This window comes from Limulus polyphemus, unplaced genomic scaffold, assembly GCF_000517525.1.
Source record: "Limulus polyphemus unplaced genomic scaffold, Limulus_polyphemus-2.1.2 Scaffold1244, whole genome shotgun sequence".
NCBI classification, from domain to species: Eukaryota; Metazoa; Arthropoda; class Merostomata; order Xiphosura; family Limulidae; genus Limulus; species Limulus polyphemus.
The window spans coordinates 228316-243893 of NW_013666854.1; the positions used below are offsets into that span (position 1 = coordinate 228316).

The 15578-nt window shown below is 35.3% G+C and overlaps 1 protein-coding gene and 1 long non-coding RNA gene across 5 annotated transcripts in view; one reads left to right on the top strand and one right to left on the bottom strand.

The window, feature by feature from the left end:
- Positions 1–1515: 1515 nt before the first annotated feature.
- The window catches only part of LOC106462768 (probable E3 ubiquitin ligase complex SCF subunit sconB), a 74197-nt gene continuing 60134 nt past the window's right edge, over positions 1516–15578 (bottom strand). For all 4 annotated transcript variants that reach the window (XM_022390095.1, XM_022390096.1, XM_022390094.1 and 1 more), the window contains exon 13: positions 1516–12427. In XM_022390095.1, coding sequence (XP_022245803.1) covers positions 12284–12427 — 144 coding nt within the window. In that variant the 3' untranslated portion in view covers positions 1516–12283. The remainder of the gene's footprint in view (positions 12428–15578) is intronic.
- The window catches only part of LOC111086601, a 6711-nt gene continuing 4502 nt past the window's right edge, over positions 13370–15578 (top strand). Inside the window, exon 1 of the long non-coding RNA XR_002611350.1 lies at positions 13370–13381. This is a non-coding gene — a long non-coding RNA (uncharacterized LOC111086601). The remainder of the gene's footprint in view (positions 13382–15578) is intronic.

A 15578-nucleotide genomic window follows, 5' to 3' on the forward strand; every position in this document is an offset into this window, starting at 1 on the left:
GGGGTGAACAATACTAAGGAAGAGGCAGTGTTAAGACAGTGGAAGTCTTGCGATGCTGGGAGCATGCACGCTGGAGTTTCTAGAAGGATCATGACTTATCGAGGAATCTCGCGAATGTCGGAGTATTTGTGAGGTGCACTGTTTTTTAGTATATAAGCTCGGCAAATAAAGCTAGCACGATTGAAGAAGAGATAGATAATTGAGTCAAGCAAACAATAGGCACCGTAAGTAAAGTGTGTGAATCACTGATTTATAGCGTGTTATAAAGGTTGTTAAGTTTAAGGTGACTGTGGAAATTCTGTGTATTACAAAAAAGTTGTATAGAGAAATAATAAACTAGTCTTAATTAAGAAAGGATCTTGTATCACTGAAGTTTCTTGGAATGAACTTATACCGGAAATTAACAAACAATCAGATACCGAACAATATTTATCACATAAATCTCTCTCTCTAGCCTTATAACTTAATTTTTCAAAGTGTTTAAAAAAATTGCAATTTTTACAACATCTACAAATCCTGAATTTTCATCATCTAAAATTTCGCAACTTTCTTTTTTAAAATTATTTTCTTTATTTGTGGTGTTTAATCTGTCCTTTAGATATGACAGAAATGTATTTCTAAAGCCAGTGCATCATAGCACATGACAGTAGAACACTGCATTGTGCAGAAAGAAACTACTACAACAAAGTTAGAATGTCTAGCCATAGTTTGGGTTGTAGAAAAATTTACGGTATACCGAGATGGAGAAGAATTTACAGTTATAACTGACCATGCTGCCTTGAGATGGTTAGAGACAGCTCTTAAGTTAACTGGTAATGCACTGGTCAGTAAAATTGCAAGACTTAACATTTGAAATAGTTCAGAGAAAAGGAAAAGAGAACCAGTTACCTGATGCCCTAGCTAGACATTCTACCGATCACTCAGAAGAAACTCCAGAATTTGGATGTCGGTAAGCTATCACCTACACAGCATGAACAGTCTTGCAAAGCTGCATACAAATGTGGTGCCATGCTGTTCTTGGACTGTGTTGATGACTGGTTCTCAAACTCTTTTTCATTGGAAGTATTTATGTGTGAGGAGCCATACAATGAACATAATGATTTGAATGATATCTAATAACTTGAAACATATACATTATAATTTGTTGGACATTCAGCCTTAAAATATATAGATTGATCTTCTGTTGCTTTATCATCACAAACAATATAATGAAAGTGTTACATTCCAGTATGTCTTCTAAATGTCTATGATGGTGATTAAACAATGTTATCATACAATCTTTTATACTTCACCAGTTACTATTGTGACTACTATTTTTGCCTGATTCCTACTGTCTTATAGCACTATCAATATACTTTGGTAATTATTTCAATATTTCACACATATTTTGCATACAGTACAAACTTTTAATTCTTGCTTATTTTCAATTAACTATTACAATAACAAAGATGGTACAGATCATGATGGTCTTCTTGTTTCTTTACAAAACAGATGAAAAAAGTAACACACCATTTATTAGTTTTTCTTCTTGCTTTATTGACAACTTACACAATAGTTCATGGCTGTTTTTATATGGACAAAAATGCATAGATAAGAAATCGTTATTCATAGAGCATATTCATTTGTTTAGAAACTGAAATATTTTTTTATCCTTCCCACAAAATTGCAACAAAACACCAGTTTCAATATAAAACAGTATTACTTTATGGGTAACTGGTATGGTGAATGTTAACATTTTCCTACACCGAAAATATATTTCCAATAGATACCCCTTCTCATGTAACAGTTATTCTTGACTTGTGTTGCCCTCTATATACATAATATTTTCTCGCCACTAGCCATCATGCTCCCACCTGCCCTCATGTGATTACATGTGATATAGCTGCACTGTAGTGAACCCATGGAGGATGATATTCTACTGTATGGAATCACACTTATGGAAGACCACACCCCATCATGCTCCCACCTGCCCTCATGTGATTACATGTGATATAGCTGGACTGTAGTATGCAAAAACCCTCCACCAATAAGAAAGTAGCATACCCTTCTTGCACAGCTGACTCCTCCTATACTGCAGAGCACTGTCCTCAACTCGGGATTAAGGAAAATGATGCGCCAGAAGTGTGAAAAGAGGTAAGTATCTATTCAAAATACATTTTCAGTGTGGGAAAATGTTAACTTCCAAAATGATACCTTACCTCTACTCACATAATTACTAGTATCCCACAAGGAAATGGTGGAGGGACTGGTGCAAAAGTTACTTGGGTGAGCACTCTTTGGAAAGTGCCTGAAGAGAACCCATGGAGGATGATATTCTACTGTATGGAATCACACTTATGGAAGACCACACCCCATCTGTACCAGGTATACTCTTCACCTGTTGTAAAGATAAGTGCCACTAAATCTGGCAGAGAAAAGCACATCCAATCTATAATTAAATGTGCTAGATGGTGTAGAGTGGCTAGGGCACATCAGACCATATTCGGTGAATCAACTCCAGTCCAAAACCAGGCAGCATTGAGTATTTGTCTTCTGGCCCATGGTAGGAGGAGGGTCCCAATCATCTTCACTTCAAGACCAGGAAGCAGAAAGGAAAACAACTTCCATTCAATCCAGCCAGGGCAAGTGTGTGCAGTCTCAGCACACAACCAACACCAGGCTGGAAATACATCATCTGTGTAATTGTAGGAAGGGGGAAGGCAATTGTGGTGGGTCAGCTCCAGTCCACACCAGGACACATCAGGATTTTATCTGTTCTGTGGTAGGAGGAGGAGGGTCCCTAACAACATTGTGTGAGGACTTAGATTGGATAGTCCTATGCTGATCCAACATCAGACCACAAAGGGAACACATACAGACACCACTAGGATGGAGGAAAGCCAGCTGAGAGGGTTAACTGCATATTGGGTATTTGTCTTCCAGTCTGTAGTAGGAGGACAGTACTCACCATCTATACCAACAGAACACCACTGCCATACTCTTGATTACATGGAATTGGTCACACTCAGCAGTAACTAGTAAGTGGCAAGGACCCCATACTCCACTGGAAGAGGGGGGGATGCACTGGAGAGTACGGAGGAATGTAACACTGTAAGACCACAAAAACCCTATTTTGAAAAGCAGGCTGGTCCTGGTTTATTCAACTAGAACTGGAGGGATGGGCAATCCTAACACTGCTTTACTCATGATAGTCAATGAGTTGGTATGGTCTAGTGTGGGCTTTATTTATGAAGCAAAACACCATGAGGCAAAGCCTAGCAGTCTTGTGAAACACCCCATCTCTTCAATGAGTGTTACAGAACTGTATGGCCATATGGTGCAGAGTTGAAGTTAAATACACCTAGACAGGCACCATTTGTCACAGAGCAAGATCCAGATATGTAGAAGTAGGCCACTGTTAAGGTAAGATACATAAAAAGAGAACTTACCCCTTCAGGGTCATTAAAGAGTATGTAGTATGGCAACAGGAGAAAGTTGATATCTGGAAGATGAAAAAATGTGCAATGAAAGTGGGGTAGTCCACACACCTGTTTTCATTTACCCCTCCAATAAATGACAGAAGTAAAGAGCCAGAGAGAGAAAATAAGGTGTCGGATTTGGTGAGAGAAACCTTGTATAAGTCCACGTGAATCTACACTGAATAAAGCATAGGCAAAATCGATGAAGTGCTGTAGCTATCCCTAATAGAAGAAACATCTCGGGTAGATGAGGAATTTCAAAATATAAATAGATGGGAGTGTGAACCATGAGAAGGAGCAGAGTAGGTCAAAGAATGTACCACATGGATGAGACAGAGAGAAATGATTCGGAACATAAGGAGAATAATATGGAGAATGGAAGGAAAAAATTTGGGAAGCAGTAATGGCATACACATCATATCTCCCACAGCCACTGGCAAAAACAAGTCAGATCTAAGCAAAAAATGGTACAAGGAACAAGAGACTAAAGGATCAAAGAGAGGAAAATTAAGGGCATGGAAAACAATATTCAGGTACCAATCAAGAAGGACTGCAAGATGAGTAGGACAAAGGAGACAAAAGGAATAAAAATGCATGGAAAAGACAGGAGAGGAGAATACATGCCAACAATAAGAAAACCAAAATTATTAAGTAGAGCTGCCTGGTAACTAGCCATGGCCAAATGTAATAATCCTTGATCAACCAGCTCATGAAAAAATTCAAAAAGATGGGAAATTGAAGAAAGGGAATGAAACATGATGCAAAGACCAACTACAGAATGTCATCGATAGACAAGAAGGTAGGAAGAATGCACCAGACAAGAAAGAAGGAAGGCTACAAGTAAAGAGACTGGAACATCTTGGAAGGTACTGGACAAACTCCACAAGTGAAGTCAGAGTTACGACAGTGTTGGATGGGAGGAGTGAAGTTGGAGGAGTAAAGAGTGACAGAAGTAAAGGAAAAGAAGAGGACAGGAGAATGTGCAACAGAGGAAACTCTGGCTGAGATAGCCAATACAGAGTTATCAGGAGGACTCAACATGGAGTGTCCAGCAAGAGGGAGAAGAGAAGACCAGTCCTAAAAGAATGCATCCCTAGATAAGGCTGAGAGAAGAGGAAAAGGAGACCAGAAAAGAGGAAATAGGGTATGGAGAAGAGTGGCAAAAACATCTAAAAAAGTGTCCAGATGGTAGTGATGGCTAGGTTGTATCTTGGCAGGCCTTGAGAGACAACCCATAACAACAATCAGGGCACCTGGAATAGAACATCCTATTTACGTACTTGTATGGAATGGGCCCAGAAAAGGATGTTGATAATGTGGAAACAGGGAAAGCGAAATGAAGTGTCCCCTGACAACTGATAAAGGATACAACTACAGAGTTGACTGTATGTATCATCAAGAGACGTCTGTGAATCAACCTAAAAAAGATTCAAAATTTGACGTCCTGCCAAAAGTACTAAGAGATGGATTTGAAGGGACAATATGTCATGGTACCAATGACCCGAATTCATGAGAGAGTCGAGACATTCCATCTCCATATCATCAAGAAGGTATCTGGAATCAGAAGTTGATCTGGACAAAAGGAATACCCACTACGAGAGTAGTTTTATCGAGTCACCAGATGATGTCTTTGAATAAGGAAGGAGAATGGTTGAGGACAAGAGATCCCAAGCAAGGATCCAGCGAACATACAGACGATTGTAGACATCACAAATGAGCAAGACCCACGGAAATACAGCACCCGTATTCACTATGGAGCCCACACTTCTCTTTCCTGTGGTCTGGAAGAGAGAAGAATATAAAAAAGATAAGGACATAACTATTATAAAGATTATCATTCGTTATCAAAAGTTGAAAAATAAACTGCCACAACCAACATTAGTCAGAAGGCAAGGGTGCAGTGTATAAGAAAAAGTATTAAGACTACTATGCCATTAGAAAGTTATGACATATTATTCACTCCATCCTCCACTACCCCCAAGTACATTGAAACACCTGTTGTTTGGGCTGACAGTTACATTTTCCTAGACATGATGTTGCCTGTGCTTTAAGAGACCAGTGGTCAAGTGAGTCAACACTGCTTGTTAGTTGTCTCAGTAGTGTTGCCATGTGTGGATGTGCCTATGTGACTGTTGCATGATAAGTAGACATTTGATCACTATTTACTGTTCATTTGGTAGTGATGGCAGGTGTGTTTAAAAAAGTTTCAAAACGAAAACTTTTGGATGAGCACAAGACTTAAAGACGAATGGGAACAAGTCTTTCACATGAGTGCCAAATCGTGAAGTGATGATAGTGCTCTAGACTATAGAGGGGATCAGCTGTGCTCAGAGAGTGCATTACACTCCTATTGGTGGAGGGTTGTCACATGCTATGGCACAGCTATCAGCTATAAATGAATAATCACATGAGGATAGGTGAGAGCATCAAGGCTAGTGGTGAGCAACAAATGTGCATATAGAGTGCAGCACAAGTCGAGAAAAGCTAGTATGTGAAAAGAGGTAAGGTATTGTTTGAAGTTACAATTTAACATTAGTTAATCAACTCAAATGTTTTACATACTTTACACAATTAGTGTACATATATTGGAAATAGATTTATACCACAATGTTAATAATCTAATAGAGGAATACCTGGTTAAATGTTTACTTTGGGGGCACACTTCTCAATGTGGATTTATGTTGCTTGCAATTTTTTACTTGTACATCTACACCTAAAATTTAAAATGCTTCATTGTGATGGGTGTAAAATCTTCTCTAATTTACTTTTAACTTATTTAGTGTGGAAGTATCCATACACTTTGAATTGTTAAGCAATGAGAAAAAGGATAACAAAGAAATTTTTTTCTCCATATCAAAAGAACTAATAAAGGCTACTATACCTGAATAATACCTTAAAATACAGACAATATTCTCTATAGGAAAATAACCTAAGCAATTATATTAAGAATTTCGATATGTTGTTTTGTGCTAAAAAATACTGTAGTTTTGCTCTAAAGTTTTTAAGCATGATGTTTGTATGTTCAATCTATATATTATACACTCTTCATACACAAGAAATAAACTAGCTTGATACAAGCCAATAAACTACACAGTATAAATGATATATATATATATATATAAAGGAACACAACATTGTATAACATTTTAGTGCAAAATCTCTCTAATACAATAAATCCATTATCATTTTAGCCTTATAAAAAACTTCAAGTGATAAGTACATCCTGTTTTTCAGTTTGCATATCGCACAGCCACTAAGATCTTAAGATCTACTGTAATTCTTTTTTGAATGAAAACATACTTTGATTTAGTTAAAATGTAACTTTATTGCAAGCATTTTACTTTAAATAATGGAACAGAATAAGTTTTGTGTTTGGTATTTATTATTATAAAACTTTCTTATAGATATATTCCATTCATATGATTATTATCCAAGATTATTCATAAATACTTTACACTTTAAAAAAGAGGGAGGGGTCAAGGGAACATGTCATACTTTGTGGATTTTACTTAAGGAGGATCTACTGACAAATGTTATGGATTACAAGATAATCAATGTTGAAATTTGGTAAGTTTGTTGTATTATTATAAAGATACATTTTCATTGCAATGGATCATTCTTTATAAGATTTACTAGGCTAACTCCTATTATTGTAATAATAATATGAAAAAGGGATAAACCTGAAAAAATGTGCATTAAACTGAAGTGTGCATGAAATTAAATATTTTACTCTGTGTTTCAGTAGATTTCTACTGTCCTGAGAAGATACTTAGGATTCTAATCAGCCCAGAGAAAACAATATATAGTCTGATAAACTGCTCAAAACCAAAAAAAACATGCAACATCCATAAAACCATAGCTGGCATGTCAAGTGCACTGTCTTATCTCACCTTGAAGGAATTTTTTTTCTTTAGTAACACAAAACAGAGGGTATAGCAACTTCTGAAACCATGTCTCTAAAACATAAATACAAAATAACCTGTGGATGAAAGGTTAAGTGGTACTGTACATGGCCACCAAGGTTTTGAAGGTAGAAATAAAATCATTCTTGGAATGTTAAAGAAGAAATCTTGTTTCATAATATCAACAATCTACTGGACAGACACTTCATATAACAATTGAACTCCAAAGTTTATGGGGGAAGAGTGTTCAGCAGTTTTTTACAATTTCATTTTGAGAAATAGATAATAATGAATAAAGTCAAACTTTACAAGCCACAATTTACGGTTTCACTATAAGCCTTACAAGTTAAGAACAAATTAGCTTTAATTTTTTTTTCAGTATTTGTAATTTTTTAGGACTACCTTATTATTAATCAAAAATATAGTCTTCCAATATTTATTCAGTTACCTATAAATATTATTCACTGACAGAGATATGCAAACAGCAAAGAGTACAAGCTAAAGGATTTCCTTTAAACATTATTAAATTTGAAGTTTTTCACACAAAATGATGCATCAATAAAACGTTTTTATGCATACAATAGGAACTGTAACATAATTAACTAACTCATAAAAAGCAAGAAATTGAGACAATTATACTCTTAATTTCTAGATTACATAGTGAAACTATTGACAATATGAAATTCATATTAGAAACAACCACTTCTTTTTTTTTGCATAGTGGTGTGTATAAAGATTTTGATTTGCACATCATGTGCTGAGTGAACATGTGTAAAAATAACAGATTCAGTTATCCCCATGTACCAAAACAATTACAGCAGCATCACAATAAATCAACTGCTGATTCTAAACAATAAATATGTGAAAAACTGGTCAGAAGCTGATAATCCATTTTGCGTTAACCAGAAGTGTTTTAGTAGATAATTACCAACCTTAACAACCAACCAAACAACAACAGCAAAAAATCTATACACAATAAGAACCTCCTGTATCAACTCAGAACAACCCTTTAAACCACTGTTATCAATTAGGATAAACATACTACTACCATTGCTAGTATATCAACTTAGTGGCAAACCTAGAAAGCACAGTTACATTTATTGATGAAGGAAAAATTTAAAAACATTTGTACCTCACACATTTCTTGACAAACCTATAAACTGAATTAAATCTTTATCAATCTAAGTGAAACCTATAAGTAACATTTAAATTCATTAACTCATCTTAAGCCCAGCCTAATATACCAGTAGTATGGCCATAAAGTTTGAATAATACCTCATAAACTTATTAAAATATAAATTTGAGAGCTGAAAATAATTTCTTTAAATTACAAATTTTCACAGGTAAGTTTGTAAAACAGCAAATATTCTACTTTGCTGAGTTGTGATTTATCAATTACAACCTAACCACAAAGTTCTACCTTCATATAAACAAGTTCACACAGAAAATACACTTGCCTTCAATAAAAAACATTTTGTTGAAGTTAACATTTTCATTATCAGAAATGTATTTCCAATAGATATTCACCTCCATACACAGGATAGCTATATCATTCACTCATCTGCCTATGAGACTTGCAAGGCCTTGAGCTAACTCCCACCTAATATTCACGTGTTTAATGTGATCTGTGCTGGTGCATGATGACATCATCATATGACAGTAGTCTTCCATCAACAGAAGGCAAAATTAAACCCTTCAGAAATTGCCCAAAGGACAAGTCCATGGAGTGTGACATCTGATGTCAGGGGCTACATATGGGTACACCCATGGGAGACTGCATCCCATTTCAACAAGTGTATACTCTTCGTGCAAGATGAAATGGAAGGAAAGTCAAAAGTGCTTGAAGTATCACAGGGATGACAGAATGTGATCTTGACCAACTGAGCATATGCACACAACTGGTTGGTGAGCCAATATATGTAGGATGGTTAGAGTGTGATTACACCATACAATGTGTGCTCATCTTGACTTGGGCTGCAGGAGGATACAGTAGCTGTGTGAGGGGGTGACCTATACTATACTAACAGTGTCACCACCACCCTACTTCTCATTGTATTATGCTAAGCCCAAATGGTGAGGATTCTCCATGATCCACCACCCCAGCATCTAGGAACTGGTAAGTGAAAATGGTCTCCCGTGCTCCACTTGAAGAAGAAGGTGGGGGGGATTCACAGTGGGGATACCATTTCCCTGGTGCCAGCTTTTTCCATGATATTTCGTGTAATTGTTACTGTCCAGATCGGACAATTGAGTATGAAACATATAAGGCTTACACATGCTTCGGTAGATGAAAAATAAAATTTTTGTGAATATTCATGTATGATACACATACATGTCAAGCAAAGAAAAGACATGCACATTAGTGAATGTATAATGGAAGTTACATAAAGACATTTGACCACAGAAAGAAATGTATATATTAAAACAAATACTGTGATGCATTCCAAGCTGCAGTATAAATTAGTGGTTTGTCTTATCTACATAAACAAACATGATCGTAACATTGAGAAAGACTACATAAAGTTTATATTATCGACAATAACTAGAGGAAGTGAATTCTATAAAAAACTCAGGGGATATACATGCTAATAGGCTGCTGATTAACAGCTCTTGATCATAACCAATTAACAATTAGTTTTGGATTGATAAAACATCGGAATTGACCAATTAGACAGAGGACCTACTTGCGAACTAGTTGAATCATTGTAAGAACATACGAAAATGTGGATGAAAAGTCAAGTTTTTGGACAAAAAATCAGTTTTCCAGTGCTGAGAACAGAAGCTAATAATTTTCACACCAGTTGAAAACTGATGCTGATTGCAGCCCATACTGGACCTTAAAAACTGATGCTGATTGCAGCCCCTACTGGACCTTGAAAACTAATACTGATTGCAGATATTACTGGACCTTGAAAACTGATGCTGATTGCAGACCCTACTAGACCGACTACTTCACAACTTTTAAAGATGTTTATCCTCCAGAGTACTGAAAATCTAAAATGCACAAACTATGTGTAAGTAATTATTGCTATCATCCCTAGTCGAATAGCATAGTTAAAAATTGATGTAAAATATGTAGTATTAAGGAGAACTCATAAATTATATCTGAGCATTTTTTACATAATGTTTTAATTGATAATCTTTTCTCTGTAGTGAGAAATTTAATGAATGTTATTGAAGGCTTGATTAATGAACAGTTACTCGCTCAGAATGAAGAATTTGATTCCTATAAAGTAAAAGTATTTTAAAGATACTTTGGTAATAAAGACTTGAATTAATAATCTTCACACCCTACTAGCAAATCCTAATCAAGTTACTTAACGTCTAAGCCACTATCTCAAAATCTCCTACATTCACTAAAAGAATAATCCTTAATTCCACCAACTGTTTCTGACCATCCCTAGTTACCTTTCAGGATCTGAAAGTTTATAAATCAAAATACCTAAGTGTATGTACCAAGAAGTTTGACTTGAACACCTCAAGGTAGCAAGCTACATTTACTAAGCTGTGAAGCAATCTCTGGTAATTTAACCTCTTTGTTCCTTACTGTATACACTGTATTCATGTCTCTCTGTAAATTACATTATTGATACGAAGAAAAGTCGTTACAGAGAGGTTGTCATTTGACCTTCCTCCCAAAAATCATGGTCGTATGTTGCATCTATCAGGAAGTTGTTTGTGGAAGGTCAGATAAAAGTAAAATTGTTCCGTGCATAAAAAAAAAGTCGTATTTAAAAGGAAGTTGTTATTGGGAGGGGTCTTATCCACCAGGAACTACTGTAATAATCAATGCTTCTGAAACAAAAGCCTATGTAAAATGAAAAGCAAAGTTTCATTAACAAATGCAAATCTCATCAGATTGAACTTACATGAGAAATTTGAACACACCTATTCAATATAATGCTGAGGAAAAGAATGTTATCAAGTGCACAGAGGGATTTACTGCACATGTAGGTTGTGTCCCTCTCCTATTGGTGGAGAGCTATTGTTGCACAATGACATCATCATACATCATTGCAGTTCACATTAAATACACGAATTTAGGTAGGAGTTAGCTCAAAGTTAGCATGTAAATCTCGTAGACAGACACATTTCTGTTAATTTCTCAGAAATTTAGCTTTCAAAGATTGTCTAAGAGATATACATTTTACTTAATACAACCTAAAAGATAAAAAATCCTATATTTGAAACCCAGATTAATACAAGAAATAGCTTATGTGTTTGCAGAAAGAAAAATCAAGTGACATAATCAAGAAACTAGTTTAAGTCTTTTAGAGCATGGTTTAAGAACTGTATTGTATACATCAATGGATTACTACTTTCTACATGTAATAAGCTAAAATTCTTTTTTCTTCCTTTCTTAAACAAGTTTTGATAATGATTTATACATTATTAAGTTTTAATTATAAGATGAAAAAATGCACAAATACAAAGTATTATAAAAGCGAAGGCACCACAAATTTTCTTTCACTGTCTTTTGAAGAATCTTGACATCACAACTTTATAGGGAATGTTGAAATAACCACAATATTTGCAAATCATAAATTACTTCTGTGAAAGCTCAGTATTTCACCACCTTTACTTAATTTATGCTGAAACACTAAATTCTGATAAAATATTTTAATCTCAAAATAAGGTTACTTATCTCTGAATTTATAACATATTCTAAATTTATTTGCATTTTCAAAAGAGATTTAGAAAATAATGCTATGGTGGGAAAAATATAGCATTTATGGCAGCTTAATGGAACATGCAATATAGAAACAACCAAAAAAAACATCTAATTAATGTATAAATAAACATAAAGGTGTTTGGCACCCAAATTTTGCAAACATTAAATGCACATAAAAATTAGCACAGTATACCTTTGCTATATACATTTCTTCCAGAAAAACTGACACCCAATTATAGCTAGTATTATATTCAACAAACACTAAAATCCCACAGTTTTACTGTCTGATCATAAGATCCAGAGATAATGATGCTGTCATTAAACTGCAGACATGTCACACCATCTGTATGGTTTCGAAGAGTAACCAAGCGTTGCCCTGTTTCCAGACTCCATACCTAGCAAAATGAAAATATAATAGAGTGAAAAAAAAGCATTTTAAAAGATTTTTGTAACTGCTTTTATTAACATTTTGTATACAGAACTATATAAAAAAAATATGTAGGCTATACAGGGTGTCTGTAAAATGGAATTCCCTAATGCTTCCTAGGCTAGAAACACAAAATATAAAGTTCACTGCCATTTCCACAGACACCTGGGAACCACAAACATAGCTCTGGTTTCCCACCATAATCCAGATTTTGTAATTGCCATCATGATGGAAACCACGTATGTCCCAATTGTGGAGAGGTGTGTGGAAATGGATTTCAGTGGTAGCTGTTTGGAATTAAATTTTAATGATAAAAATATAAAATTCAAAACAGACAGAGTACTCACACTGAGATGGAAGAAAGGGTGGGGGAAACTTATAAGAACCACTGGTTCATGAAAATTTCAGTTATTAGGTAGGAAGATAACCATCTAACCACCACAATTGAAAATGTGATCAAGCAGAGTTGAAGGGAATCCAGTCTCATAAGAGACTGTATAAAATAAAGATACTCTGAAAATGCATTCTTCTCAGTAGAGTGTCTTCTAACCAACATCATCCTTTAAATAACATATAGCAAAAAAAAGGAATTAGGCAGTAAGCATTTACCTGTGGAACCATCACATTCTCAGATGTGTTCACAGGTGGTGGTATAACAAGTAGTCATGATCACATTACAATGTGTTAAACTTGACTAGTAGTGGAAGAATCTCAGAGAATTAAGGGATGTTGCAAAATAAATCACACTTTTTTCCCCGAGAGCATAATAAAGTAAAATAAGATTTTAATTCAATCAAAAAAAGTAATTCCAAGTATCAATATCGCTTGATTAGGCCACCATTGTTTTCACGCATGAGGTTTAATCGATTTGCAAAAGATTTCAGCAATTCAACAAACATGTCTGTTTTTGTGGCTGTGGTGTGTGAGCACATCAGTGAGAACACTAATCAAGGTTTCACATTTGTGTCTCTCGCATTCATGCAAAGTATCCAACATTTCTTCTGTGCATTGTTGAATGAAAGCTCCGACATTTTGGGCGGGATTTAAATCTGGAGAGTTCCCAATCCACATTCCACCACTTTTTCACGGACCACTCTTTCAAATTCAACAATTCTAAAACTTCTGAGACATTAATCAGATGTTTCAAATTTGGCATTGCGATGTATCGATTGGAATACTTGAATTTGTGGAGCATGTCTGAGACTAGTTTCTGAGCCAATCTGAAGGCAGCACATGTGACACAAACCTGAGTTTCAGTGAGCACCATGATTCAAAAGTTTTCGCAAAAAATTTAATTTGAAGAGTCAAACACCCAAGAGTACGTTAAATTACGTTTTCTCACGAGTGACAATATTCGCAGTCCTACCAAGTTCGTCATTACTTCGGGGAAAAAAGTGTGATTTATTTTTTAACACCCCTTAGCTGATGACTGGATTTGTTCCCAATACTAAAGCCACTCTGTCTACATCTGACAGATGGCCAAGTCACAAAATCCATGGACACCCAGGGAAAATTGAAAAGGCCTAAAAAGACCAGAGAATGGGCTCTACAACTCAAAAACAGTACAATGGGAACATCAAACAGTTAAACATGTTAAGAAAGATAAATATAGAGCAGTAAGTTGTTCCTCATCCTGGCTTGAACAACAAGACATCATATGGAGAATGGTCTTCTCATGTTCAGTATCTTAAGTACTAAATATTATGCAATGATGTGATACAGAGGTGAGAAAGGTACTTGCTGAGGCATCCTTAGCCACCAGATGGTATCCTCTGTTCATTTCCAGAGGGCTTCATCCTTTTAAGGACCATGAGTAAAAAGAGAGGAATTTTGTCTAACAATGTGTAACAATTAAAGATCCCAACTGGATGAATCCATTCAAACAAAAAGTATCATATTATAAGGAGGCCATTATTTATTTATTTATTTTGATTTTTAATGATCCTATAATTCAAGATGCCCCTATAATTATTAAAAGGGCTGTTGGACCTTATAATGATACCTGGGTTAGAATGTACAACAGAGGTGTGGATTCAAGTAAATAATGCAGGTAGCAGAAAATAACTCACCTACTAGGGATTCCATCTGGTTTAAGGTATCACAATCACATGCAAAAATATAGTTTAAGAACATATCCATATTTATCCACATTCTGGCCTGCAGAATATCTGCCTAAGGGAACTGTGACCAGTATGCCCAAAACATTGTGAAGTTTAGTGAGACGTAACCCAAATTTAGTTTTAAAATATATGAGAACATTCTAGTAAGCATGACCGATAAATTTCAGAAACCAGTTTGTTAAAGTAGCCAGAGCTAGATCTGAAGAGCATGTTTCAATAATCTTTTCAAAGACTCTCTGAAAGATTCAGTATGTGCAAGATAACAATGAATATTTTTGACAAGACATAAAAAAAATCAGGGACCAGTCAAAGTAGAAACACAACTGGTGAAAAACAATGGTCACCTTCTTTCACAAATCAAGTTTTAAGTAGGAAGGCACAATTAGGGTACAAATATAAAGCTTTCTGAAAAAAGAAAGTAAAAAGAGCATAAAAAGCATAGATTTCAGAACATCATTTACCCGATCCCAGTAATGAAAGAAAATATGATAGAGTGAACAAGTCGCTAAAGGTTCAAAAGTGAAAAACTCATGTACAATTTAAGACAATCACCAGGAATTCAGGGTCATTGAAGACAAAAGGTTCAGAAGAGGTCTTTGATAATGGAAACAAAAAGGAATTGGAAGATAAGGCAACCAGCAGTGGAAGGAGCTTAGAGGCCACAGTTATGAAACAAATACATAAAGAAAGAAACAATTTGTTGAAGAGTTGGAGATAAGCAAGACATGTACCAACTCCAGAAGGTAGCCCAATGTGACTGATAAACAGCCAGAAAAGATCATCTGCAAAATTGGCTATTACTTGAGTCATCTGTGAAGAGGATCTAACTTCTTAGACAAAGGATCAACAACAAAGCCATGACTGTATAAGTGAAGAGTTAAAAAATAATAATAATCAAAAACAGGTATCCTCTTTTGCAATGCTAAGATATGAATTGAGGTGTAGACTTTAGATTTTTTTTTATAATTAGGAATACGTAATTTGTTTTTAATGTTTTGT